The 24,341-nt window shown below is 34.1% G+C and overlaps 1 protein-coding gene across 7 annotated transcripts in view; it reads right to left on the reverse strand.

Moving 5' to 3' along the window:
* CCDC88A (coiled-coil domain containing 88A) overlaps positions 1 to 24,341 on the reverse strand; it is a 123,697-nt gene that overhangs the window by 3,401 nt on the left and 95,955 nt on the right. For 2 of the 7 annotated variants that reach the window (XM_044378024.3, XM_026485667.4), the window contains exons 21-32: positions 24,048 to 24,191; positions 21,408 to 21,594; positions 16,780 to 16,925; positions 13,607 to 13,699; positions 13,267 to 13,481; positions 9,805 to 9,888; positions 8,606 to 8,809; positions 7,940 to 8,011; positions 6,884 to 6,964; positions 4,835 to 5,103; positions 4,187 to 4,649; positions 512 to 611 (exon numbers count right to left, since the gene is read on the reverse strand). In XM_044378024.3, coding sequence (XP_044233959.1) covers positions 547 to 611; positions 4,187 to 4,649; positions 4,835 to 5,103; positions 6,884 to 6,964; positions 7,940 to 8,011; positions 8,606 to 8,809; positions 9,805 to 9,888; positions 13,267 to 13,481; positions 13,607 to 13,699; positions 16,780 to 16,925; positions 21,408 to 21,594; positions 24,048 to 24,191 — 2,023 coding nt within the window. In that variant the 3' untranslated portion in view covers positions 512 to 546. Of the gene's footprint in view, positions 1 to 121; positions 612 to 826; positions 4,650 to 4,834; positions 5,104 to 6,883; positions 6,965 to 7,939; positions 8,012 to 8,605; positions 8,810 to 9,804; positions 9,889 to 13,266; positions 13,482 to 13,606; positions 13,700 to 16,779; positions 16,926 to 21,407; positions 21,595 to 24,047; positions 24,192 to 24,341 lie in introns of those variants that run through there. The other 5 variants (XM_057309005.1, XM_057309004.1, XM_057309007.1 and 2 more) reach the window with 4 other exon arrangements.

Below are 24,341 nucleotides of genomic sequence, written 5' to 3' on the forward strand. Positions count from 1 at the left end.
AAATATAAGAAAAGCTTGAAGATAAGAGAGAGATATAAAACACAGAGCAGCCACTATTAGAACAACATGCACCAGATATTTCTTCTATAGGAATGAGAGAGTGACAGAAAGTCAGAGACAATTTTTCTTTGAGTGGCTCTTCATATAAAAGATATTTAAATTTATTGTTTATTCTCAATTATCAAAAACACTGTGGGAAAGTTGTATTCCTACCAAAAAAAGAAAAAAAGAAAAAGACTTCAAATTAAAAAAGGAATTCCTAAAACATTATTGACAAGTAAAATTAAATTTAAGAAAAAACAAAAAACAAAAAACATTTGTTTCCTGCACTGACAGGCAAAAACTTAAAGCAACCAATAAATCTTGCTTGACTAGTAAGTAGGACAGAAAATCATGAAATAAGCAAGCAATATTTACATCTGTTAATGCAATGTGCACTTATTCTTATAAGTAACACGGTTAGTTTGTATAAATGAGACTAATCCCATTTACATTTAAGCAAGGAACTCACCACTTGGCCCACATGTCATGTAGTGGGAAATAGAATTAGGAGCTTTGTTGCTCCCTAGACCTGCTTTTTGAATTTCTGCTTTCTTGTACTTTGTCCACATCTGCAGGAGAAAAGCATTTCATGTTATTTAATCAAAGGTTAAACATAATGTAATTCATGAAGTTAAGAAACTAATGAACTCTTGTTGAGTAGGGCAAGGAGAAAGAATCTAACTCTGGGAAATTTATTAATCTGATAGACATCTTATTACTTAAAGACTGTTGTATTTTAAAAGCTGGAAATAATATACTTATGTCCTTTTAGTAGCATCAGATAGGTTTACTTGCTATGTTTATTTACTAAATGGTCACAAATAGTTTTAAAGTACAAAATAATCTTGCATGTTGCCACAGAAACATCCACAATGAAGTATTTGTTTTATTTACTGAGAAAAATTTTATAATATGCCTACTTTCACTGTTACAGCTAAAACTGCTTTGGTCAAAGGGGACCCAATTCTTAACAATGTCAGTTTACAATGTCAGACAAATAATAAGGGTATGATTTCTAGAAACCCAGGGTAGGAATGTGAATGCTACTCAGTGTCATCTAAAATCAGGGTACTGAATCTCCAAATAGTTTTCCAAATATTCCTTTATGAAATCGTAGGATATTTATGGAGATGTCTTAGAGGAAAAAAGTGCAGCTGCTCGCCTGACTCAGAGTTGGTTAATTTTATCTTTAAAAACAATAATAAAAAAGTTAAAATACTGGTGCATCTTTGTAAGACTTATAGCAAGTGGTACGATGATTTTTTAAAGTTTGGGAAACACTGGCTGTATATAATTTCTAAGGTTCTTCCCATGCTAAATATTTGATTCCAAGTGCTATGAAGAAAACGTAAGGAAGAAACTGGTATTTTGAGGAAATTTTACGACTCCATAGCCCTGGTGATAGTCTCTGGAGGAAGTCTAGCCTGTTTTCTCACAGACAATCCTCAAGACACATGGACATGGTATGGATCTGTCTTATATGCACAGTGTATATGTTCCTTTTGAAAACATGTTATACTATAAACTATAGCCATATGTATTGGAAATACTGTTTTCCTGTAAGTCTAATTTTGTAAAATAACCACACAGTTTTAATATAATAGGACATGATTTCTCAATATATTTTGCATAAATAAATTTAATATGTTTAATTTAAAGTATGTGGCCAGATTTATAATATGTAAAGAGTTGAAATGGTTATAACATAATTATTGACTCAAAGTGGAAAAGAAGTAACACTAATCATTACATTTTAATCATATGTGGCCCCCCAACTAATCTCACTTATATTTACCGTTAAGTTTTATTATTGTTATAAAAAAAAAGTAGAGATGCCAAAAACATTTTTAATGTTAGGACTAGCAGTGAAACAACTGATAAGACAGATAGATGTATTATTCATGGACAAAATATATTACGTCGTACTAAAAAATATGAAAATTTTCTGATTGTGCTTACGTGATTATTTGCAGTAGAACCATTTTAGTAATAGCTGGCTGTGAGAAAAGAAGCATAGTCAAAGATAAAAAGGGAGAGGGCCTAGCCCCCACAATGATCTTGTGTATAAGTACTAGAGAATGCCTTAATTTAAAGGAGAAATTTTGTTAAGCAAAGATTCTCTATGGATTCTATTTCCTTTGGCCTAATTAATAATAACTTAATGTAACAATATGTATAAAATAGTGATTTCCTCCCCATTTAGAAAGTTACATTTCAAAGCATTCTTTTCCAGATGCCAGGCTGAGTTATTAGCAGTAATATTTAGACTGAATCAAACTGGCAAAAACATTCCAGAGAAAGAGCTAAGATCTCCTCCTCCAGGAGTAAGTGAATCAGGGTTATGGCTTTGTTTTGTTTTTTTTTAAATTCTGGGAGTTAGAGATTCAAGTTTAGCTGATTTTGCTTTAAAAGTGCTACAACCACAGCAAGATAATTTTAAAGTTTATGACACTGGAGTCAGAGTTAGAAAATATTTTCTTTATCTTATATGTTATTTTCTTAGCTAAAAGTTGGTATTTATTTGTAGTTCTAAAATTTGTTCCACTAAAAACACACTTGTTTATTTAAATTCTAATGTTAGTTTTATTTTAGCACAATGTACTCATTTAAAAAGCTGTTTTAAGGAGACACATATAATTTAATAAATACAGAAGCAACAATCTTCACTACTTTTTAAACTTACTACCTTTTTTGAACAGAAGTAAAAATGCAAATTTCCAACACATTGAGTATGATTTGATTTATTTCTCTTTGACTCTATATAAAAAAAGAACTGGCAAAACTAATGTATTAACTGATTCCAAGTAAAAAAGTCATCTTGAAGGAAAGATAGTCCTTGAGCTCTTACATTTATCAGATGAAGGAGAGTGAAGAAACAGAATTAACACAAATGCTCCTAGTCACTGTATAAGTAACATGTAAATCTGATGGGGTTTTTAAAGAAATACATTAGATTTATGAGTATCAATGTTTTAAATCTGAACAATTTTATAAATATGGGCAGTAGTTAATATTTACTACATAAAGTGTTAATGGAGTTACTGACTATATCCTTGGAAATAAAACAGCAGGACAGAAACGTAGTTAAATGGCAAAAGAAGATGACATCTTTTTACACAGTATGTGTGCAACAGGAAGTGCACATTCTGGGGGAGGAAAGGAATGAGGAGTGAGGAGGAAGAGAGGGAGGGAAAGGGAGCAAAAACGGAGGGAGGGAGAAAATGAGCATTCTTTTTTAGGAGCAACAAGGTAAATATGACTTGGAAATGTCTTCTTGGTAATTATAGCATGCAACTATCTTAATATGCTTCCAGGTATCAAAGTAACAATCTTGTATCTGGTGACAAGAAATGTGAAAGAGGAACATGTATTGTTAAGGTTTTTAAAGTCATGCAGAAAGTGTACAATGCAATTAATATTTCATGCAGGCTTTGGTGTGATTACACATTCATATTTATACACATGCCATCATGTACAAGTCAATACTATGCCACAATTTAAAAATAAAAATGTAAGCCTAGCCAAATTATACTTTTCAACAGCAGCTCTTCAAATCAGATTAGAAAAGCACAGTGCATATCAAGTAACATCAGTATTATATTGTGCAGTTTTGATCAAACACAACCATATTCATACCAAACAGTCTGATTATCCTCAGAAACCAACAGTGCAGCTTCTGTGTCATCAGGATAGAAGCATGCAGAAGTGATAAGATTACTGCTATCTGCAGAAGACTGTGGGTTACTGTTACTAAGGTTCTGATTATCAGAAAACTGTTCATTATCTTTCTTTGCAGCTTTATCCAAAGAGGCAGAAGACTGATCAGTTACTCTGGTGATTGGCCTGGGAGGTAACCCACTTATGTTACTAACTAGTTCCGTATTCAGGGATAAAAATGGCTGAGATGGATGAGCCACAGTAAATGACTCTATGCTATCAGCTGATATTCCAAATGCATCATTTGACATAGTAATAATGGCAAAAGTTTGGTTTGGAAAATGTGACTTTTCTGTTCTGGAGTCTCTAGCCTGGGCATATAGAGACTTGGGCTTATCTGTAGCTAAATCATTTTGTGCATGAGAACCTACAGCATGGGCTGCAGTGTGAAGTGTATGAGAGGACCACTGGTGTAAAAGGTACTCACTAGAGGCTGCAGTGATGTTGCTATCAGCAGTAGCTGGTGGTGAATCGACTGATACAGGTAGTCTACTGTCCTTGGTCAAAAAATCATGGATGCTTGTCCTTCGAGTAGTTCCTTCGGCAGTAGAGATCACACTGCTTGCACGAGGTAAAGTGGCATAAGGATTGCTATCTTTTGATTGTCGTGACAGAGAAGTTTCTTTTACTAATTTTATCTTTCCTTGAGTGCCTAGTGTAGGTTTTCCTGGAGAGCTAATGAAGTAGGCATCTTCAGTCTTTCGAGGACTGGGTCTCACAAATTGTTCAGGCTTATTTGTCCGTCTATCGTAGAAGTCTCCTGGGGTTTTTCCACTTACTGACCTGGCCAGACCACAGCTAACTGGTTTGTTTTTTCCCAAAAAGTCAGAAGAAACAGACAAACTTTTCATTACTTCATCTAAAAGATTCTCTTGACTTGAGGACTTTATCTGTTAAAAAAGATATCACAACACATTAGTGAATGCAGCCAAGCTTTTACTTTCCTGATATAGCAGACTGTATGATATAAAATTGCTAAGCACCCCTTAACTTAAAAAGAATCTCTACAGTTCAGTCACAGAAATTTAACTTGCTGTGTCGATCTAAATTAAGGTCCTACTTAGATAAAACTAACCTGTATTGAGGTAAGCTTGTTGCTTTCTTCCAAAAACTGCTGTAGAGTAACAACTTCACTTCCAGGGGAACCAGTTTTGATCTTGTGATGTGCTCGACTCTCTAATGATTCAGGCATTTTGTGCTGGAGCATTGGACTTGATCTGGTCTGTCTTTTCAAATACTGGATTGGACTGCTACCACTGCTGGACCAAGCCTCATGATCATGAAGCAGGCTAAATTCTCCACTGCTGTGGCTTTGTGGCCTGCTTTGGATATTAACTGCACCTGCTTTTGGAGTAAATGGTGTGTTAAGAGTTCGGTAATAGAAATGAGATTAAAACTATGTAAGTAATGACATTTGTTGACTGGATTCTTATGAATAGCTAAACTGACTTTCAAGCTTTATTTAGAAATGCCTCGTGAACTGTATTCATCATTGTCTACCCTAGTCTCATTTTGACAAATATTTTAAGTTCTACAAGGGCAGAACTTGCTTTCACCATTACGCTCAGAGCCAAACTACAAAGCAGGCACTCAATACATTTGATGAATGAGTGAATAAAAAAATAATACATTTTAAAAAATTCAGGTTCAAGTAACTGTAAAACACCTCACGGTTTAGAACAAAACACAATTGTATGGATTTTAAATTATTTCAGAACGTTAAAACCAGAATACAAATTCAGATGTTAAAAATTCTAATTATTTGCTTCTCTATGAAATCTTCATTCCTTATTTGAAGGTTTCTCTGTTCATCCTGAATGAATAATCTTAAAGAATTTTTAAAAAATTTAAATAGCAGACATATAAAGGAAAATCAATGGAGATATGATAAAATTACTTAGCAAGTTCTAGTCAAAATATAAAATGAAGTATGTTTTACATTTTATTCTTTAATGTCTGAATCATCTGCTTGCTCTGCTTTCCACTGTTGGTATGTGGCTACACAGCCTTAAAAGACTCAATTGAGGTTGAGTAACTGTATAAAATGCAAATTACTAGTTCTGGAAAAAAGCTCCCTAATGTTTAATGCTATTCCTTATGTGGATTCTAACTGACAGCAAACTGTATACATACAGTATCATGATGGAAAATACAACTTTCCATGCTCTCCTAATCATAGAGAGTAAAACGGGTCATGAAAGAATTTGGCTCAAGTTATATAACATTTTACAGAAGGAAGATTTTCTTAAATTTTCAAATCAGAAAAGAAATACTTTGTATTTTCAGACTAAATTTTTCTACTGTATATAAAAACATGATTATAGAAATAAAAACAAGATCCCTAAAAACAAAATCCCTTCTTGAGATCAGATATTTCAGACCACTGCAACAGAGTCATAGCATTAATGATAAAATTACAACTGAGACAAAATGATTTTATAATACAAAAAGCAACAGAACACATGCATTATAATTTGGCAATTCTGGACTATAGAGAGTAACTACTTTAACCAATTTTTATAATCTATTAAACAATTCCAGAACCCGAGTAGGCAGTATACCTTTTCAGGGAAAAAGTACTAGTCAAGGCCTCTAGCATTTACATAAAAACCTTACCTTAGAATGCACATTAAAAAATAGAGAAAAAAAACTTGAATTCTTTATATAAGCTATGTGCATCCATTTGTCTGTTATACACAAACACAACTGTCTTCTCGAATTAAACAAATTATTTCCCCTTATTTCATGAATAAATTAAGCTAAAAGTATTTCTAAAACACTTCTGTAATGGGAGTTCATGGTACATGCCTCATGAGAAAATTAAGGACAACCATTTTTATGACGAAGACAAAATGTAAGAAAAATAAGGACCTACATGAAGTTAAAAATTACATAAAAATATTTTATCTGTGAAGATGAAAAATGGCAACCAAAATTACTGCTCCTGTTTTTACATTTATATACATTGTATACACTGTATTACAATGTAAGAAGTATAAAATGTTCCAAGGAACTATGCATAGGTGATTTGGATTTCATACTTTACTCCAGAAACTTCATCAATCTTCTAATTATAAAATCGTGAAACGGATGGACAATATTAATAAATTTACCTACAGCATACCTTTGACTTCATGGAGTGAAGCATTATTATTACTATTGCTAGTGGATGTTCTGCCACTATCAAGGCTGGCTGGTCTTGAAGCTAAATGAAAAGATCAGGAGACAGTGTGATAAAACTCCTAGCTAATGACATTGAACTTTTACATTCTGATCACAGAATGCTCTGAGGAAGCAATCATGCATACTGTCACAGGCTGAGCATGCCCAGAGTTGAATCTTACAGACTAGAGAGCAAAAGCATTTCCAGGTAGTTCAGTTAGATACTTTAGAATAAGACTCTTCTGAAACACTAGTTGAGATTCCAAGAAAAGAAAATAAAGTGCATATTTAGTTTTGGAAATGATTTCTAGATGGATACCAAAACTGTTCTGGTTGAGTAGAATGACATGCCAAAAAAAAAAAAAAAAAAGTGCTAGTGATTAGGTCACTTACAACAGATCAGACAAGGAACCCTGCACACTGCAGAGATGCCACGAACAGGAGGAACATGAGCATCTGCAGAGTTAATGTCCTGCATTCCTATCCGTACAAGGGGAACAATTGCACAGTTAACATGACCCTACCCCGTTTCTTAAAATCCTGCTTACATATGAAATTCCCTCAACATGTTATCCATTTATTATTAATAATTTAGCTTGGTAAGATATGGTTTTGCAGATCTCTCCAAAAAATTAAAAATCTGAAATGCTCACCACTGCAGAAAATGTGGTCTCTTAGAGTTCATCCTTTATCAAACTAAATATTTTTTAAACCAACGGTAAAATGTGTTTCTCATAACTTTAACCTTATATCAAAATGGCAAAATTACCTTCGAGCACTGTGCAGGCATACTTTATAAATGACCTTGACCAAGAGAGAGACTACTTAGATGAAGGAACAACCTTAAAAAGGGGCAAAAGGGAGTATTAGGTTTGAAGAAATGACAGAAGTAGCAATGAGATGCAGGTTAGAGAAAACATGCTTGCTGGCAATGCCACATTCACCAAATCAATGCCAGAGCCTCAGCATTCCCATTCTGTATGGAATATGTACTCTCTAAGTAAAGTTCATATCTTACCATGAACTCTTGATCCCGTACTAGAATCATCACTAATACCTTGTGGACTTATGTCTTCAAAGGATGTAGTATCTACATAAAATAGCAAAATGGATATAAAAATGTTTTTATACAAAAAAATTATAAAATTTCATATATGCAGACATGGATATTCTTTTTCAATCACATGTAATACATCTTGATTTAACTTATTTCATAGACTTAACCAGAAACTGGAACTAGGAATAAGAAACAGAATAGCTGTGATGAGAGTTGACTCGCTTAACACAGAAGCAGTGAAACAATCTCCCCAAAGACCCTGCAAAGCAAAGCAAGAGCCGGGGTTGTTCTATGTGGTTGTCTCTGTTTGAAGTTGTAGTGTTTTTAGTTTAGTTTTTATTTTAAAGCTTCTATCATCACTTTTTCCCTTTCTCACTCTTTACTTGGCTTATTTTTCCTTTTCTTGTTAGTTCATTAGCTGTTTATTATGAAAGGCCTAGGAAAGATTTTAATTATTTGTATATTTAAAATTTTTGAAATGATTTGAAAATTCTCTCAAAATGAATCCAGACTGTTTTGGTAAATTATTTCAGGTTGTTGCTGTCAAAAAAGTATACATGGAAAAGTCAAATTAAAATTCCTGTTGCCAACAGTTACACCACAGTGCAAAGAGCAGACGGCCTATACCTTTATTATTAACCAACTGCTTGGATCTGAAGCCTGTAGAAGAGTTGACAGTTGAAAAGTTGATGGCTGTAGTAGAGAAGGCCATAGCTCCCAATTCTTTTCTCCTTTTACCCGTTGAAATATCATCAGGAACCTCCAAATTTTCAGTACTACCTGTCCACTGTCCTCCTGCTAGGACCATGGACTGCACCAGGTCATTCATGGCTGGGATGCAAATGAAAGCAAATGAATCAGCATGGTTAATGTATCTGCTCTTACTTCTATCTTGTATTATAAATGATCTGGTTTTTGTCTATGGATTAATGCAAGTGAACATCAAAGACTATAACCACAAGGTCATTCAATTATGACATGCACTCAGCTGAATGAAATGAGTAGGCCAAAGGCTGATAAACTTCAGTAAATATTTTTATCCCACCTCCACCCCCTTTAAAGATAGGAAAAGGAATTTTACTCTGTACAACTGCCATGCTTTTGCGCAGTGATGTGCAATATAATTAGAAGCCTTCATAATGTGGTTTTGTGATGACAGAAATGGAATGAATAAAGGTAAGATGGAGAGCAGTTCTTATACAGCATCATTATTGAAAATGACAAAGAGTCCTTGGTCAGAGCAGGTTACTGAAGAAATCATTCATTTTATGAATCAAATAAGTATACCATTCAATAAACACCTGAAAGAGATGATATCCAAAGTGACATTTAATTTGATTATGTAATTAATTACCCATACCACTTTTAAAAAAACAGAGTATTAATATATAAAGAATGACAAACGTTTTCAAGGGTTACAGGCCATTTTATTTATTTATTTGTTTAATTTAGTTCATTAAGAAAATAAATTCCTAATGCTAAAGGTTTTGTTATATCTTAAGTAAATTTCTTTGGGAAAAAAAATCTCTATGGCATAGAAAATTAAAGTTTTTTTTTTGTTTTCTGCCAACTTTTAGAAGGCACTGGAAAATTATATTACATGTATGACTAAACATATATGCATGTATATGTATCAGTGAACATACATATAATGCGAATTCAGTGCCAGTTTTGAAAAAAAAAATTCTTCCAGCTCCTTGAATTAGAGGAAGACTGCACTTTGCAAAATAAGAAAATTGGCACAGTCCAGAGAAAGGTTAGTGAAAAATTAGTAATGGAAGCCAGTGTAGTCATTTGAAAGAAGCTGAACTGTCATAAAGTCTTACACATGGAACGACGGTAGCAGGCCTTCATTTTGTCTTTATCCTTCGGTCTGTTCCTCAAAAAGGGCAGTCTTTTCAGTGCAACCACTTTAATGTCAGAGCATGAGGAAAAACAGAAACAGAAAAAATGAAAGAAAAAAGGGAGAAGAACAGATGGGAGTTAAATGTTGAAATTAAGGACAGAAATGAATGTCTGAGCTTCAGCTATGTATGCTATACTAAGCTATTATTCTCATGCTGCTGAGTGATAATGAAATATGAAATATGTACTTTGACACTTTAAAATACTTGGAAAGCACTGAAGACAATGATGAGGAACATATACTTTGAAGCTTGGATTGGCTAAAGTCCTACAAATACAGGAACTGATTAGAAGTATTTACTGAAGGAACACTTTTCCTAGTTAAGTTGTAAAGGTATACCTTTAAAATTAGGGCTATTGGTGGGCCACAGTATACAGGATGAAAATGTATAAGGCTTTTCAATCCTCTATTTTAACTTTTTAAATAAAAAGACTTCATCTTGGAAAAAAGTTACTCGGGAAAATGCACATTTTACAAGAGTATTCTAGTAATAAATATTAACAAAAACTAGGGTGCCCAGGGAATGTTTAAAACAATCTAAAGAAACTTTAAAAACTTTCATTATTTTCTTAAACTTAAACAAAGAAAATAGGTGATTTTGGGGGGGGGGGTTAATTTGAATTCTGGTGCATTATTTAACAGCACCATGAAAATATTCTTCTGAACAAAGTCTTCCAAAAGATGACATGAGCAATTACATTTATTCCATTTTGCGAAAGCATGGGTGGGAAAAGAGAAAAGCTAGCACTAAGCTCTGTTAAAGCTAAAAGATAAGAGGCACCCTAATGCAAGCAAAAATGACAGAGAAATGTGTACTCATAACATTTTTAGCTATTTTGAAGGGCTTTTTGGGTGAGTTTGTTAAGAAAAACAAAGGTAGCACTGTGCAGAAAAATTCTGTAAATGAAAATTAGGGTTATAAATGTAGGAGGTGTCATTACCATAAAAATTAAAATGCTCACTAGAGTCACTAACATTCTTGAGTTATATTTTAACAAGATTCAAATACAGAAAACTGTTACACCTTTTGGAACTGCAATTTAGGAGTTAGGGAGAGGATGTGAATAAAGACTTAACAGCATACTGTACATAGCCTTACTAACTATACTCCTTCTCAAGGTTTGCCATCATCTTGTAAGTAATCAAAAGTTCTTCTCCATTAAGGAGAATGCAATAGACATACAGCTTTTTAACTTATTTGACTGCTATTAGGAATAGTCATGATTCATTTAGGCTTTTAATTTGACCTATTTCTTTTCTAGCTTGGTAAACACAGCTGTTTTTAATGATTAAAAAGAAATGAACTGAAAGCAATGTAAAAATGGACACTTAGCTAAAACAAAGCTGAGTGGTTGCAGCATGCACGTGTTGTCTTGTTTAGATACTTCTGTTTCAACTGTTTTCCAAAGACTGCTTTACTGACAGACAGGATAAAAGGAGTTTTAAATTTGCCAGTGGTGGAATATGATCCTTCTTATATCAACTAGTTTGTAGATATACAATGTTCTTTTTCCAACATGCTGAACTTCGGGAACATTAGCATTGCTGGGTTTTGTTTATTTAAAACATTCTAAAACTGAACAACTGCAGGAAAGGAGAATATTACTGCCTTCTGATTCTTATTCTGGATGTTCCAGTAGGGAGTATGAAAGAATGTCAGCCTTATATTAAAAACAGACAAGTTGACCTCAAAAAGGACTGCTGTGCCTTTCTTGTGTTACATTATCATATCTGAATTGAAATATCTTTCTTTAGGGTGCCTGGCTGGCCCAGTCGGTAGAACATGCGACTCTTGATCTCAGAGTTGTGAGTTCAAGCCCCATGTTGGGTGTACAGCTTACTCAAAAAAAAAAAAAAAAAAAAAAAAAAAAAATCAATCCCTTACGAAACATCTTCCTTTAATTGGAAAAAAAATTAAGTAGACCTATTACCATTTCTCATTTAATAAGATGTCAGATATTTTATATCTAAAGGTAACAAAATTATGAATTATCTGGCATCTTTTTAAGGTAAACCTGATGGTTTCTCTAGAAGAATACTCAGAGATTTCGTGTAGATTTGACTGATAAGACTAGATAGCAAAAGACCCAGGTAACGATAATCTTGTGTGGAAATACAGAATTTAACCACTTTCTTGAGACTAACACACACACACACATACACACACACACAAGTATGTATGTATGCATGAATACTTATGGATTCTAGTTTTTAGGATGCTATAGTTGTATTCTGAAATATACGCTATAATGAATGTCTCATCTCCTACACCCTAAAATACTGTCTTTTCAGAGTTAATTCCCCTGAGGCCAAAACATCTATAGTTTTTTGACTGTTTTGAGTGTTGCCATAAGAAGAGTCTATCCCTGGGGGAAGTAGCAGCTGTTTTTGCCTACTTACTTCAAAAGAATAGCAGTGAAATTATATAGATCTATTTCATATAGATATACATATACATATATACACACATAAATATATATTTTTTTAATTTAGTGACTCTGGTGATGGTATGAGTGGATTCAAAGTATCTTGTTTACATATTCTATAAGAACGTTGTTAGTAGTCAACTTATTGGACATCTTCAAAGGGCCTAGCACTGGATTCTTTTCTCTTTCTCTTAAAATATACCTCTTTAGGCTTTTATTTTGCTTTTGTTTAGTTAAGCACACTAGTAATGAAATAAAAATATTATGAATTGTATAGGGCATGTTATGATGTGATACTGCTATATTTGTAAATAAAAAAAATTAAATCACAATTTTATACAGTTTATACACATCAATTTTAATCAATCCTTTACCAAGCAATCCTCAACAATTTTTACAACCTTCAGTTACTTCTAAACCACTGAATAACATTCTTTTCATATTCATGTCTATTTTTCTTTGCTTCTCACCAATGTGACTTTGCTCCAATTTGACACCAAAGTATATGAATAAAATCCCATTATAAAATGCCTTATTATTCTATTTAGTTACAAATAATTATCAAGATGAACTCATAAACATTTCTCACTTGCTCTCTGCAATCACCCTGTGCAGTATGACACAAAGGTGAAAGGTGTGCCCATATTAATACAACTAGCAAGTGGCAGAGATATTCCGGCTCTTATCTCAATGTTCTTTCGACATTGTTTTTACCTCCCTGGCTAAATGATGGTATTTCTGTGTTTGGTATATTTCTAAACACATAATACAGAAAATCATGTAGTTATGCAGTACTGCAATACACAATGAATTTTATAATCATATAGAGTTAAAAAATGCATTCATCAGACTATTACCCCAAAGGACTGCTGAAGTTATAAGTTAAAAGAAATCTTTTGAAAGGATTTTAAATCAATACTAGAGATCACAAATGTTTAAAGAGTTTAAGCACTCACTGCTGCTTTTCTTGGTCCCCAAAGTTTGGCCATCTTCTAAAGAGTTTGAACCTACTGAAGAACTATCTTGACTATCTTGATGGGGGAGCTGAAGAAATCCTTCACTGGAGTCTGAGCGGGTAGGTGTTAATGTTAGAGATTTCTGACGTTCCCGATTAATATCTTTCTTAGACTTTATCAATTTTCTCATTTTTAGAGTAATCCAGTTGCCTCTCCTAATAGAATAATTTAAAAAACTCTTATCAGTCTAAAATTCAACATATAAGTCCTTCACAAAATTAAAAGTCTTAACTTTCTTTTTTTTCCAAAATAAAAATGAATAAAATTTGGTTAACAGTACCTTCTAGGAGGAGATGGGTCATAAAATTTGTATTGATCCATTATCTTCTCTTCTAATTTCTCCTTTTGTCGTCTTAATTCATTTAACTTATCACTATAAAAATAAAAATTGCATTTTAGGACATGTACCATATTTTGTACAGTTATGAATACTGAATTATTTTGTGACTACAACCTAACTCCTGTCCAAAACATAAATAAATACAGATAGTAGAGTTGAAAACTAAGTCTTAGGTATTAACAATGGGATTTTTTCCAAGTTTCTCCTTTATATTTACAAACACACTTAATAAAAGGATATAGAATTTAAAATTCAATTCTTTAATACATTATTTGTTTGAAGAAAATTTTCCATATTATATTCTCATTGTGACAAAGGAATTCTCTCAACATCTTTTAAAAGCTGTTAAGTGACATTATATTAACAGTGACTATTCTCCTATTCTTGGATCTTTTAGTATCTCACATCGTTTTTGGAATGAAGGGTGATTTAATATAATTTATATAAGTAAAAAACTAAAATGTTCAATAGTTTGCTTACAATTGTAGATATAATAAATAATCTTTCAACCACATCTTCATGTAAACAGACTTTTTTCCTTTGCGGGAGAATTACTTAGGCTTACTTTACCTTTGGAGAACTATTTCCTGCCTTCAGCAATACGAAATACACTAGTTTCACCATGTCTTAGTCTCATTTATGTCCTTGATGTTATATATTACATAGGCAACATCAAAGATCACAGACTAAAGTAAAATGATCTAAAAAAAACTGTGATGCCAAACTGCGATGTTGTTTACTCAACAAATATTTAGTGATCATTTACAATAAGACACAAAGAATATATAAGACAATAAGGAGCCCAACTCTGCTTATAATACAATAGGAGAGAGAGAACAAATATACAGAAATGACTATTACAATCCAAGGCAGTAGGGGTGCCAAAATAAAAGCACTGTGTTAAGTACAAAAGAAACTTATAAAAAGGAAAATATTTCTATCTTGGATGACCGAAGAAAGCCTCATGGAGAGAATGGCCGTATTAGGTAGACTGAAAAGATAAGAATGCTAAATTAAGCAGTTTAGTTGAGGGGAAGCAGTGAGGGATTTTCAGGTTTAGATTTTGCTCAATAGTAAATCAGAACCTTGAAGGTTTCATTACAAAGTGGTGTTATGAAATCTTCGCTGTAGGTACCTAAACTCCATAATGAAATAGTATCTATCAGAAAGGATGGTAGTAAGGAAAACATCCAGGAGGCTAATGAGGTAGTCTTGTTGAGTGGTTAGGCTGAATCAGGGTAGTGGGAACCGGAACAAATGGATTTGAGAAATTTTTTTGAAGAAGATGCTTTGTGAACAGAGGCTGCCAAGAGTTACCCCACAGCACAATGGTGGATGGTCTATACCTCCCAACTGTTTTCTCTTTTTACCTGTTGAAATATCATCAGGAATCTCCAAATTCTCAGTACTACCTGTTCACTGTCACTCCAGCTAGGACCATGTGACAGAGGCATTCAGCTAGAACTGTCTGACATATAAGATGGATATTTTTAATTTCAATTCAAAAAGTCAAAATAGATACTAATATTTCTAAGTCAACTATATAGATACAGTTACTGAAACTTTGGAAATGGATTATTCACCAAGGCCAGAACATTAAGATATTCTAAAGATATCCAAAGATAAAGCTTTAGATAATGCCTTTGTTTTAGGGACAGAAAACTTAAATGTCAAGAGCTTTACATATATTTACTGCTTCTTAAGCAAAAACACCTCTTAAGGCAGAGAATAAAGGAATACATATCCCTGAAAGGATTGAAGGTATAGTCCAAAGTGCAAGCCACAAATGTGAAATTTCTTTGAAGTTTTGCATTTATTTTGAAAGTTCATGCAAACTCTGCTTTTTGCTCCATAATATGTCTATTAATATAAAAATCATGTTCCTTGCCCCAAATTTTATAAGAAAACTGATGCTTCGAAAAATGTATGCTGTATACTGGTTTCACATGTGTCCTAGCTCACCATCATATATATCATGCCTAAAAGGCACATATATATTATTTCATTTATTTCTTAGGATAATCTTGGAAGTAGATGTTATATCTCTATTTTAGAGAAAAAGAAACCAATGATCAAAGAAACAAAGTAACCCATCTATGGTCACATAGCTAGTGACTAGAAGAACTGGGATTTAAATTAGGAACTGCCTAATTTCAACATCTGTGCTATTTCTATTATACTATAGTGTTTTTCATTTAGAGAATAGGGGAAGAGAAGAATTTAGTAAAGATGAATATTGGCGCAATACAAGAACTATCCAGTGAGTTGATCAGGCCCAAATTCCTGATTTTACCAGATTCCTCTACTACTAATGGAGACATAAATTACCAATATTAAGCCTTGTCAATTCTATCTTTTACATCTAGTATTTGATCTCAATTACCACCCCTTATGAATTATGATTCACTAGATTACTACAACAGTCTTTCTAAAACTTACTCCTTGTCTCTACTCTCAGAACCTCCAATCCATACTCTAAAACGCCATCAATGCTTTTTTAAAAAAACACAAATCTGATGGTTTTATTCCCCTGCTCAATGTTTTCAGCAACTCCTTTGTGTGGCATGGAAAAACCTTTGTGAAGTAGCTCCTAAGTTCTAGCCACTTCTCTATTGCTCCTTCTTCCTCAATTTTGCTCCACCAAGAACTACTAATTTTTAGGTCCTATACCATACCATAATAGACCTTCATCACAGCTCTATGTTATTGCACTTGTGCTCCCTTGGCCTGGTATGTCTCCTCAGGCAAACTCCCATGAGCCTTTAAGTCTCACCTTGAGTAACCATCTTTGGAAAGTCCACTTCGTCCCTGCCAGATTAAGGCATTTCTTCCCCTGTATTTGTTGTATTTCTATGTCCTCCTACATATACTTCCATTACAACAATTATTTGTATTTCTTGCTTTATGTTATTAGTTCCTTAAGAGCAGAACCTATGTGTTTTCATGTTAGTATTTCTGGTTAGTAGCATAGTGCCTAGAACATAAGCATTCAAAAAAATGTGCGGAGAAATAATAATGTTGAAAAATTTTTAAAAATTAGCAGTGAGTTTTCTCTGTTACCAGTTGGGAAAAATGAAATCATGAGTATTATTTCAACATTATTTGGTACCTACATGTACTGTCTTTGTTCAACATGAAAGAGATCCTTGCTCTCCATATTCTGCTCCAACAGTGTTCTGTTCTGTAGCATTAATGTCTGAATTTGATCTAGTAGATGTCGATTTTCTTCTTCTAAATTTCCTTTAAGTTGGCTTAGCAACTGTTTAAACACAAACATTTTTTTAAAAAATCAACATTTACATTTAACATAAATCACCCAAAACATCTGAAAAATATAAAGTCTTGGAGTGCCTGGGTAGCTCAGTTGGTTGAGTGTCTGACTCTTGGTTTCGGCTCAGGTCATGATTTCAGGGTCAGGAAATTAAGTCTGTTTTGGGCTCCACGCTTAGCAGGGAGTCTGCCTGAGATTCTTTCTCTCTCCCTCTGCCCCCCCTCCCGCTCCCACATACTCTCTAAAATCAATCAATCAATCAATCAATCAATCTTAATAAAAAGACTTAGGTGTTCTGCTACTTGAACAATTAGGTGCACTTTGATCAGAACATGAATGATTTTAGTTATAATGACAGCTAAATACTGAGTTATGTACTGTACATATTTTTTAAAATTCTTATAAACGCTGGGTTTAACATATAATAAATTATCTAGTTCCAAAAACACTTGTTTCTTTAAAACTATTTAACTTATAGTCTGAAAGCTACCTGGTCTTCTATTTAAGGAGCTACAAAACACTGGACAAGTAAATTAATTCTCTGGGCTTCGATGATCTCATCTATAAAATGAGAATAACAACTCACACCACTGACTGTTGTAAGGATTAAAGAATACATGTAAAGTATCTTGTGTCATGCCTTTAACATATAGTAGGTACTTAATATACCTCATTCTTTCCTCAACCACCATTTTTTAGGAACCTTAAAAGTTTGTATATAGTTTTTACGATTGATCAAATGGACTCAGGTAATCCTGTCAATGGTTGGTATTACTAGCTGATACTACTGGTAGTTGGGCTGCCAGCAGCATTGGGCTGCTTCTTTGTAGTTAGAAGAAACTAGATATATGCCTTGGTTAGGCAGAGATTCCAGTAGAAGTCAGAAAGCCCAAAGTAGTGATTTTCAAAATTCAGCACCACTCAGAGACTATTAAAAAATGTAGATTTCCAGGATCATCTGGATGGCTCAGTCAGTAGAGTTTCTGACTTTTGGTTTCGGCTCAGGTCATGATCTTAGGGTTGTGAGATCGAGCCCCACCTGGGGCTCCATGCTCAGCTTGGAGTCTGCTTGAGATTCTTTCCTCTTTCCTCTCCCTCCTCTTCTCTACCTCCCCCTGCTTGCACCTGTGCACCCATGTGCGCTCTCTCAAATAAATAAATCTATGTCTTTAAAAAATGTGGATTTCTGGGTCCTAGCATTCAAATTCAACTAGTCTGAAGTATAGCCCAGAGATCTATACTTAAAAAAAAAAAAAAAAGAAAAGAAAAAAAAGAAACAAATATTTTCTGTTTTCTGTAAGATACAGAAAAGCAGACAGTAGGGGCGCCTGGGTGGCTCAGTCATTAAGCGTCTGCCTTCGGCTCAGGGCTTGATCCCGGCGTTCTGGGATCGAGCCCCACATCAGGTTCCTCCGCTGGGAGCCTGCTTCTTCCTCTCCCACTCCCCCTGCTTGTGCTCCCTCTCTCGCTGCCTGTCTCTCTCTCTCTCTGTCAAATAAATAAATAAAATCTTTAAAACAAAAAAAAGAAAGAAAGAAAGAAAGAAAAGCAGACAGTAAAATACTATGAATATCCCTAAATAGCCATTTAGATCTAACCACTATCACTATTGTGTTGTATTTGTTTTATCTATATATTGTTAAATTGAAACACAACATGTGGTAGATTCATGCAAAACTGAACGCAGTTTTTCTCCTCCAGGTATCTATACCCTCTTGTGCTGTGACTTCTTGTTCTTATCATCAAGAAGTGGAATTTATTTTCCCTCTTTTTGATTTTGGAATGCCCTTGGCAACAAGAAGGAAGTGGAAGTGATGGAAGTTCCAAGCCTAGGCCTCAAGAAGCCTTATGTGCTTCCACTTGGAATCCTGCTGGAGGATGAGAGACCACATGGCACAGAGAAGAGTTATGCCATCTGGGGCCACCCTAGGCCGGCCAGCCCTCAGAATATGTGCCAGTTAACTGCAGATGTAGGACAAGCCCTACTAAGATCAAATTACCTTGGTCATATTAATACATGCCATCAGCACATCTGCTCAGGCAATCCATAGATTCATGAGCAAAAATAAATGTTTACTGTCCATTACACCAAGGGTTCTGTGTTGTTGTATAGCATTAATTACTGTGTCAACAATTAATAAAACATATATATATATATAGAAAAGAGAACAAATTTTATGTAGCTGCATCTCAATGAATTAGTGCAAAGTGAACACGTGTGAAAACAGCACCCTGAACAAGAAACATTAACTATATTCCAGAACTCATTAACTATATTCCAGAAATACCTTGTGCTCTCTTCTAATTACTGTCCCTTCCCACAAAGATTAACTGCTATCCTGGCCTCTTACACTCTGGATTCATTTTCCCACTCACTCTAAGTCATGTTATCATTTGACTTAGCCCCTAGCCAAGGGTTAACATTTGACTTGAGTTGGGACTATCAGCCAGAGATAAGTAGGTAGCTAGGTCCTTTCTGGTCTCTCCTGGACAGCTTTCCAGGCCACCAGTGTCAGGCAGGACCTTATCAAGGCTCACTATAGCTGGATATTTCATTCCCTGGATCTCCCAGTTACATTTTTGACTAATTTGCTGGTCTATTCCTTGCAACCAATATTCCAACCTCAGACCATCTGAGAGTTGACCTGTGACAACTCTCCTGGGTATGGGGACTTTTTTGTGCTCTGCTCAAATCAAGTCAGTCTGCTCTGGTAGCAAAATTGGTGATTTTCACAGTATGCCCCTCACCTGAACTACCAGGTAGTGGAACGGGGCAGGGGGAGGGGAATGGGAGAAATCACAAGATAAAATGCCTCAGACAACCATAGTTCCTACACAAAGTCAAGTGGCTTTTCTTTAATAAATGCTTCTCAATTTGTTGTACACCTTTCCTTCAGTTCCAGAGTACTACAATTGTTGTTTTTGACAATTTTGCCCAATTTGTTGTTCCTTGGGGAATTGATTTGTCCTCTTCCTCTTTCTGTAAGTCCATCACTCCAATTATATTTTATTTAGACTTTTATAAATCACAGGCATAATGAATCTTCTATACTTTCTGAGCCATGTTGGGTAATTAAATGTATTATGATTTTAAACTAATTTTTCTTTCTATTGCTTTATCATTTCAGACAAAATGCTTTTAAGTATTACTTTTCTGATAATCTATTCCTATTTCCCTTTAAAGGTTAGCTTAAGTGCTTGTTTCTTAAAAATGCCATTAAATTCAGGTGTTAAGCTATATTCAAACTTCAATGATTTGGGGGCCAACCAATAAAATTTAAGGATTTTCTAAGGCTTTCGGTATCCTTTTATACTTTAAAACTCATTGTTTTACCAAACCATCACAAAGAAAGGCATGGAATTATGTTAGTAACACAAACTGTATACATAAGGCCAATGTCATTTCTGTTCAAAACACTCAAATGGCTCCCCTGTTTTACTCAGAATAAAGTTATCTTTGCTCAAGGATGCCTACGAAAACTTCAATCTATACTCCTTTATCTATATTCAGTTTATATTCCTAATGCTGGAAGTCCTCGTTATCCCCTTTACTCTACTTCATTTTTACTTGCACATAACTTACCTACCTTGTAACATACCATATGTTGCAGACCAATTTTCAAAATAGTTAGAGTAGTATGCCCAGTCCACATGCTCTTGTAAGAATCTTGACATTCTCCACCGAAAGGTGAGTCTATTTTCTCTTTCCCTTGAGCCTGAATGTGACTTTGACTGCCTCAAGGAATGGAATGCAGGGGAAATGATGCTGCATGACTTCTGAGGTTTGATCATTAGAGTAGAGATGGCTTCTGTCTGGTTATCACCATGTTGTGAGAAAACCCAAACCAGTCCTTGGGGAGACATCATGTGGAGAGATGACCGATGCCTCCAGCCAGTAGCCAGTATCAACCACCAAACATTCATGTAGCCTTTCAATCATCAGGCTGAGGACCCAGTTGCAAGTGGAACAGAAACGAACCTGCCCCACCGTCCCTGTCCAAATTCTGATCCACAGATCTGTGAGCCTAATATATGGTTGTTTTACATCACCAAGTTTTGGGGTAAAGTGCAATATAGCCATGTTACAAAACACTGAAATACTATATATTTCACTTACTTGTTGTGTTTATTGTCTATTTCCTTCCACCAGAATATAAGCTCCACAAAGGGAGAGATTTTTACCTTTTTGGTTTACTAGTATGTGCCAGGTGGTAAGTAAACATTTTTTTCATTAAACAAGGGCGCAATTTTACATTTTTAAAGTATGTGGACATGTAAGTTTAAACTAATAGTAACTGATGTTGAAATTCATAATAAAATAAGTTTTTATGAATTACTTATGAATTTGAATTACCCCTGACCAACTCTTTTAGAAATACCCAACCAAATATATACTGCTATTCTCATTTTAATATGATTATTTTTTAGGCATGTCTTGATTCCTAAAGGAAGAAACTTGTCAAAGCTCACCTCACACTGGTTATTTAGCTTGGTGGATGTGATGTCCAACTGTTGGTATTGTTCCTTGAGCTTTGAAAATTCAGCTTCTAATCTTGTTTGTTCCAGTTTGGAATTATTTAGAAGACTTTTCAAGTTTTTATGGTCAGTTTGTAAAACTTCAGTTTCTTTTACAAGCTGATTATATGTATGATTCAACCTATAATTAGAAATCATGATAGAAATATAATTAGATTCCCTTAATAGCTTTCATTGTAATTTATACAACATGAAAATGCTGTGGATCACATTCAGACAGAGAATATAAAAGACTCTTTAGTCAGTGACTAACCTCATTAAAAATCAGTTTCTATTCTGTAAAACTATATTTAAAAAATTCAGACTACTCTTCCCTTGAAATCTTCTAGCATGTTGTATGTTGCATGTTGGCTCATAAAAAGCTATTTTTCCCTCTATGCACCCCCCAACTTTTACAATGCAAAAATTGTTCTTAGTTTGGGAGCTGAACCAAAACAGGATGGAATTGTTAAATTACTATATTATACTACTGAAACTAATATAACACTATATGTTAAGAACAGAAATTAAAATAAAAACTTAAAAAAGTAAAAAAAAAAAACAGGTAGAAGAGCTATACAATAAAATCTGTTTTTAAATCTGAAAAAAGGAACAAAAACAAGAACAAAAAACAAGAACAGGATGCAGCCTGGATCTGGTCTGCTGACCTGGCTCTAGTTAGAGACTTTTATCTTATGGCATTAAGAGATGGTACTAGCTCAGAAACATTTAATAATTTACTTCAACTCAATACCCAAAGAACTGAGTCAGCTTACAAGAATTATAAAATAAATAACAAAATAATATGTTTAAAAAATCAAGACTTGGTAAAAAAAAATAAAATGGCAAGACCAGGAACATACAGAAAATGTTCCATAAATAGGTCGAATCCATGAATGAATGTATGCCATGAGTTATAACAGCTGGTCAGACCTCACTGAGACACACAGACAGCTACGCAGAATTTATCAATACTTAGGGAGATCAAAGATTTACCTATTGATTTACCTACTGCTTCATGGGGGTGATATATGAAAAGATACCATATACAATGTCCTCAACATCATCTCTAAGGCAAATGCTAAAATGAACTCTTTAAGAGAGTTTTTTACACTGTCCCTTCAAGCTGAGAACATGAACACCAAAATGTAATTCAGTGAACACAATTCTAATGAGGCCAAGACGAACTAGTCCATGTAAGAAACTTTCCTGGTTTGGCATTATAAAAGATTAAAACTTAGGTTAGTTAGAGAAATGGGTAAACAAACTATTGTTCTTGAGACAAGTCTTCATAAATATCTTTTTTTGGTGAAAGAGCTCTTTCAGGTTTTACTTAAAGCCTTTTCTTGCCTTACAACATTGACATGAGTGCATAAAAGCTGGGATAGAACAGCTTTGAGAGACAGAAAATACTCAGAACCACCATTCCCTTCCAAGCCTGCAGAATCTCCTGGTTCAAGATCATCCTGCTCAATTTCTTTTTATCATGTAGGCTGAGTTCTTTCTCAGAAGGCTCCTCAGTAATGAATACAATTAGATTCCGAGAAGGCCTACCCAAGCTCACAAACTGTCCTAGTTCACTGTGAATCCCAACAACGGGAAAAGGTTAGGTTTAAGATGGGACTTTGACAGTAAATACCTTCCCCAATGTTAAGTGTGTAATAAAAATGACCCTATCCTTATATTCTATAACTTGTCACAACGTGGTCTTCTACTGCACATACCATAAAGATACATTCTTTTTGATTCTAGCTTGGTGTAGAGCTTATTGAAAGTTTAAATCGCCCAGTACAGTATTTCTATTTGTAACAATTACTAAATTAAAAACTACTGAGCATGGAAATCAAAATAGCTCTAGAAGCTTAGGGATTTTTTTTTTTTTTTGTAAAGGAAAAGAAATACATTCTAAAAATGGATTATATTAAATTCATAATAGGACAAAGAGTCAATGAATGACCCCCATTTGAATTCTGTGTGCTGCCTTTCAGCACTTCAGCAGCTACGGTTAAGTGCAAGTGCAACGCAAATGTTCAGGCTGCTTAAACTTTTCAAAGGTTTCTAAAAACCTTTTGATATGTACCCTTATGAAGCCTGATTACGGGTTGGCAAGTTTTGATTTTCCCAGGCTTACAAATAAAAAGTAACTGCCTCATGGCAATATAAGACCATTAATAACCAAGACAGTTAAAAATAAGAGTACAAATCAGCTAGGATACTGGAAGCTGCTCACTTGTAAAAACTTTGAAAGACAAGAACTGAGATACCAGACTAGCAAAGACAGACAGACATAAAGAATCAGACTTCATTACATTCTGTCACAATAAAGTATGTAAATGCTGTCAAGGTACAGAAATTTCATTATATAATGTGGCTTAAAAACTTAATTAGTTGAATAAATCAAGAGAGAAACAATAAGTGAAAACAAGGGATCTAGGTTTCAAGCCATTTTATAACTAGCTGCATGATTTTGCTGCGTAATTTACTTATTGCTCTGGGGTCTTTTTAAAAAATTTTAAGATACAGATGGTACTGCAAAGGGGCAGTATACACTTTGGATGTAATGAATAATACAAAACTAAAATATACAAATATTACCTATCATTTTCACCACAAAGTTTCTTGTATTCTGCAGCTATAGTCTCATGGTTTTTGTTTTCAAGCAGCATTTTTTCCTGTTCTACTTTCAGTGTTTTTTCCAAATCTTCCAATTGTCCTTTCCGTTTTAGTAACTGATTGTAACTGGAAAAAATATTAGGTATTTGTTTTATAATATTTCCTTAGAAAAAAGAAAATACTTTAGAAATGAAGAAAACAAGAGTAATTTATTAGTAAGTATCACATAAACATGATACATAAATTTCCTATATAAATTATCTTAGATCTGTTTAA

This window comes from Ursus arctos, unplaced genomic scaffold, assembly GCF_023065955.2.
Source record: "Ursus arctos isolate Adak ecotype North America unplaced genomic scaffold, UrsArc2.0 scaffold_8, whole genome shotgun sequence".
NCBI lineage: Eukaryota > Metazoa > Chordata > Mammalia > Carnivora > Ursidae > Ursus > Ursus arctos.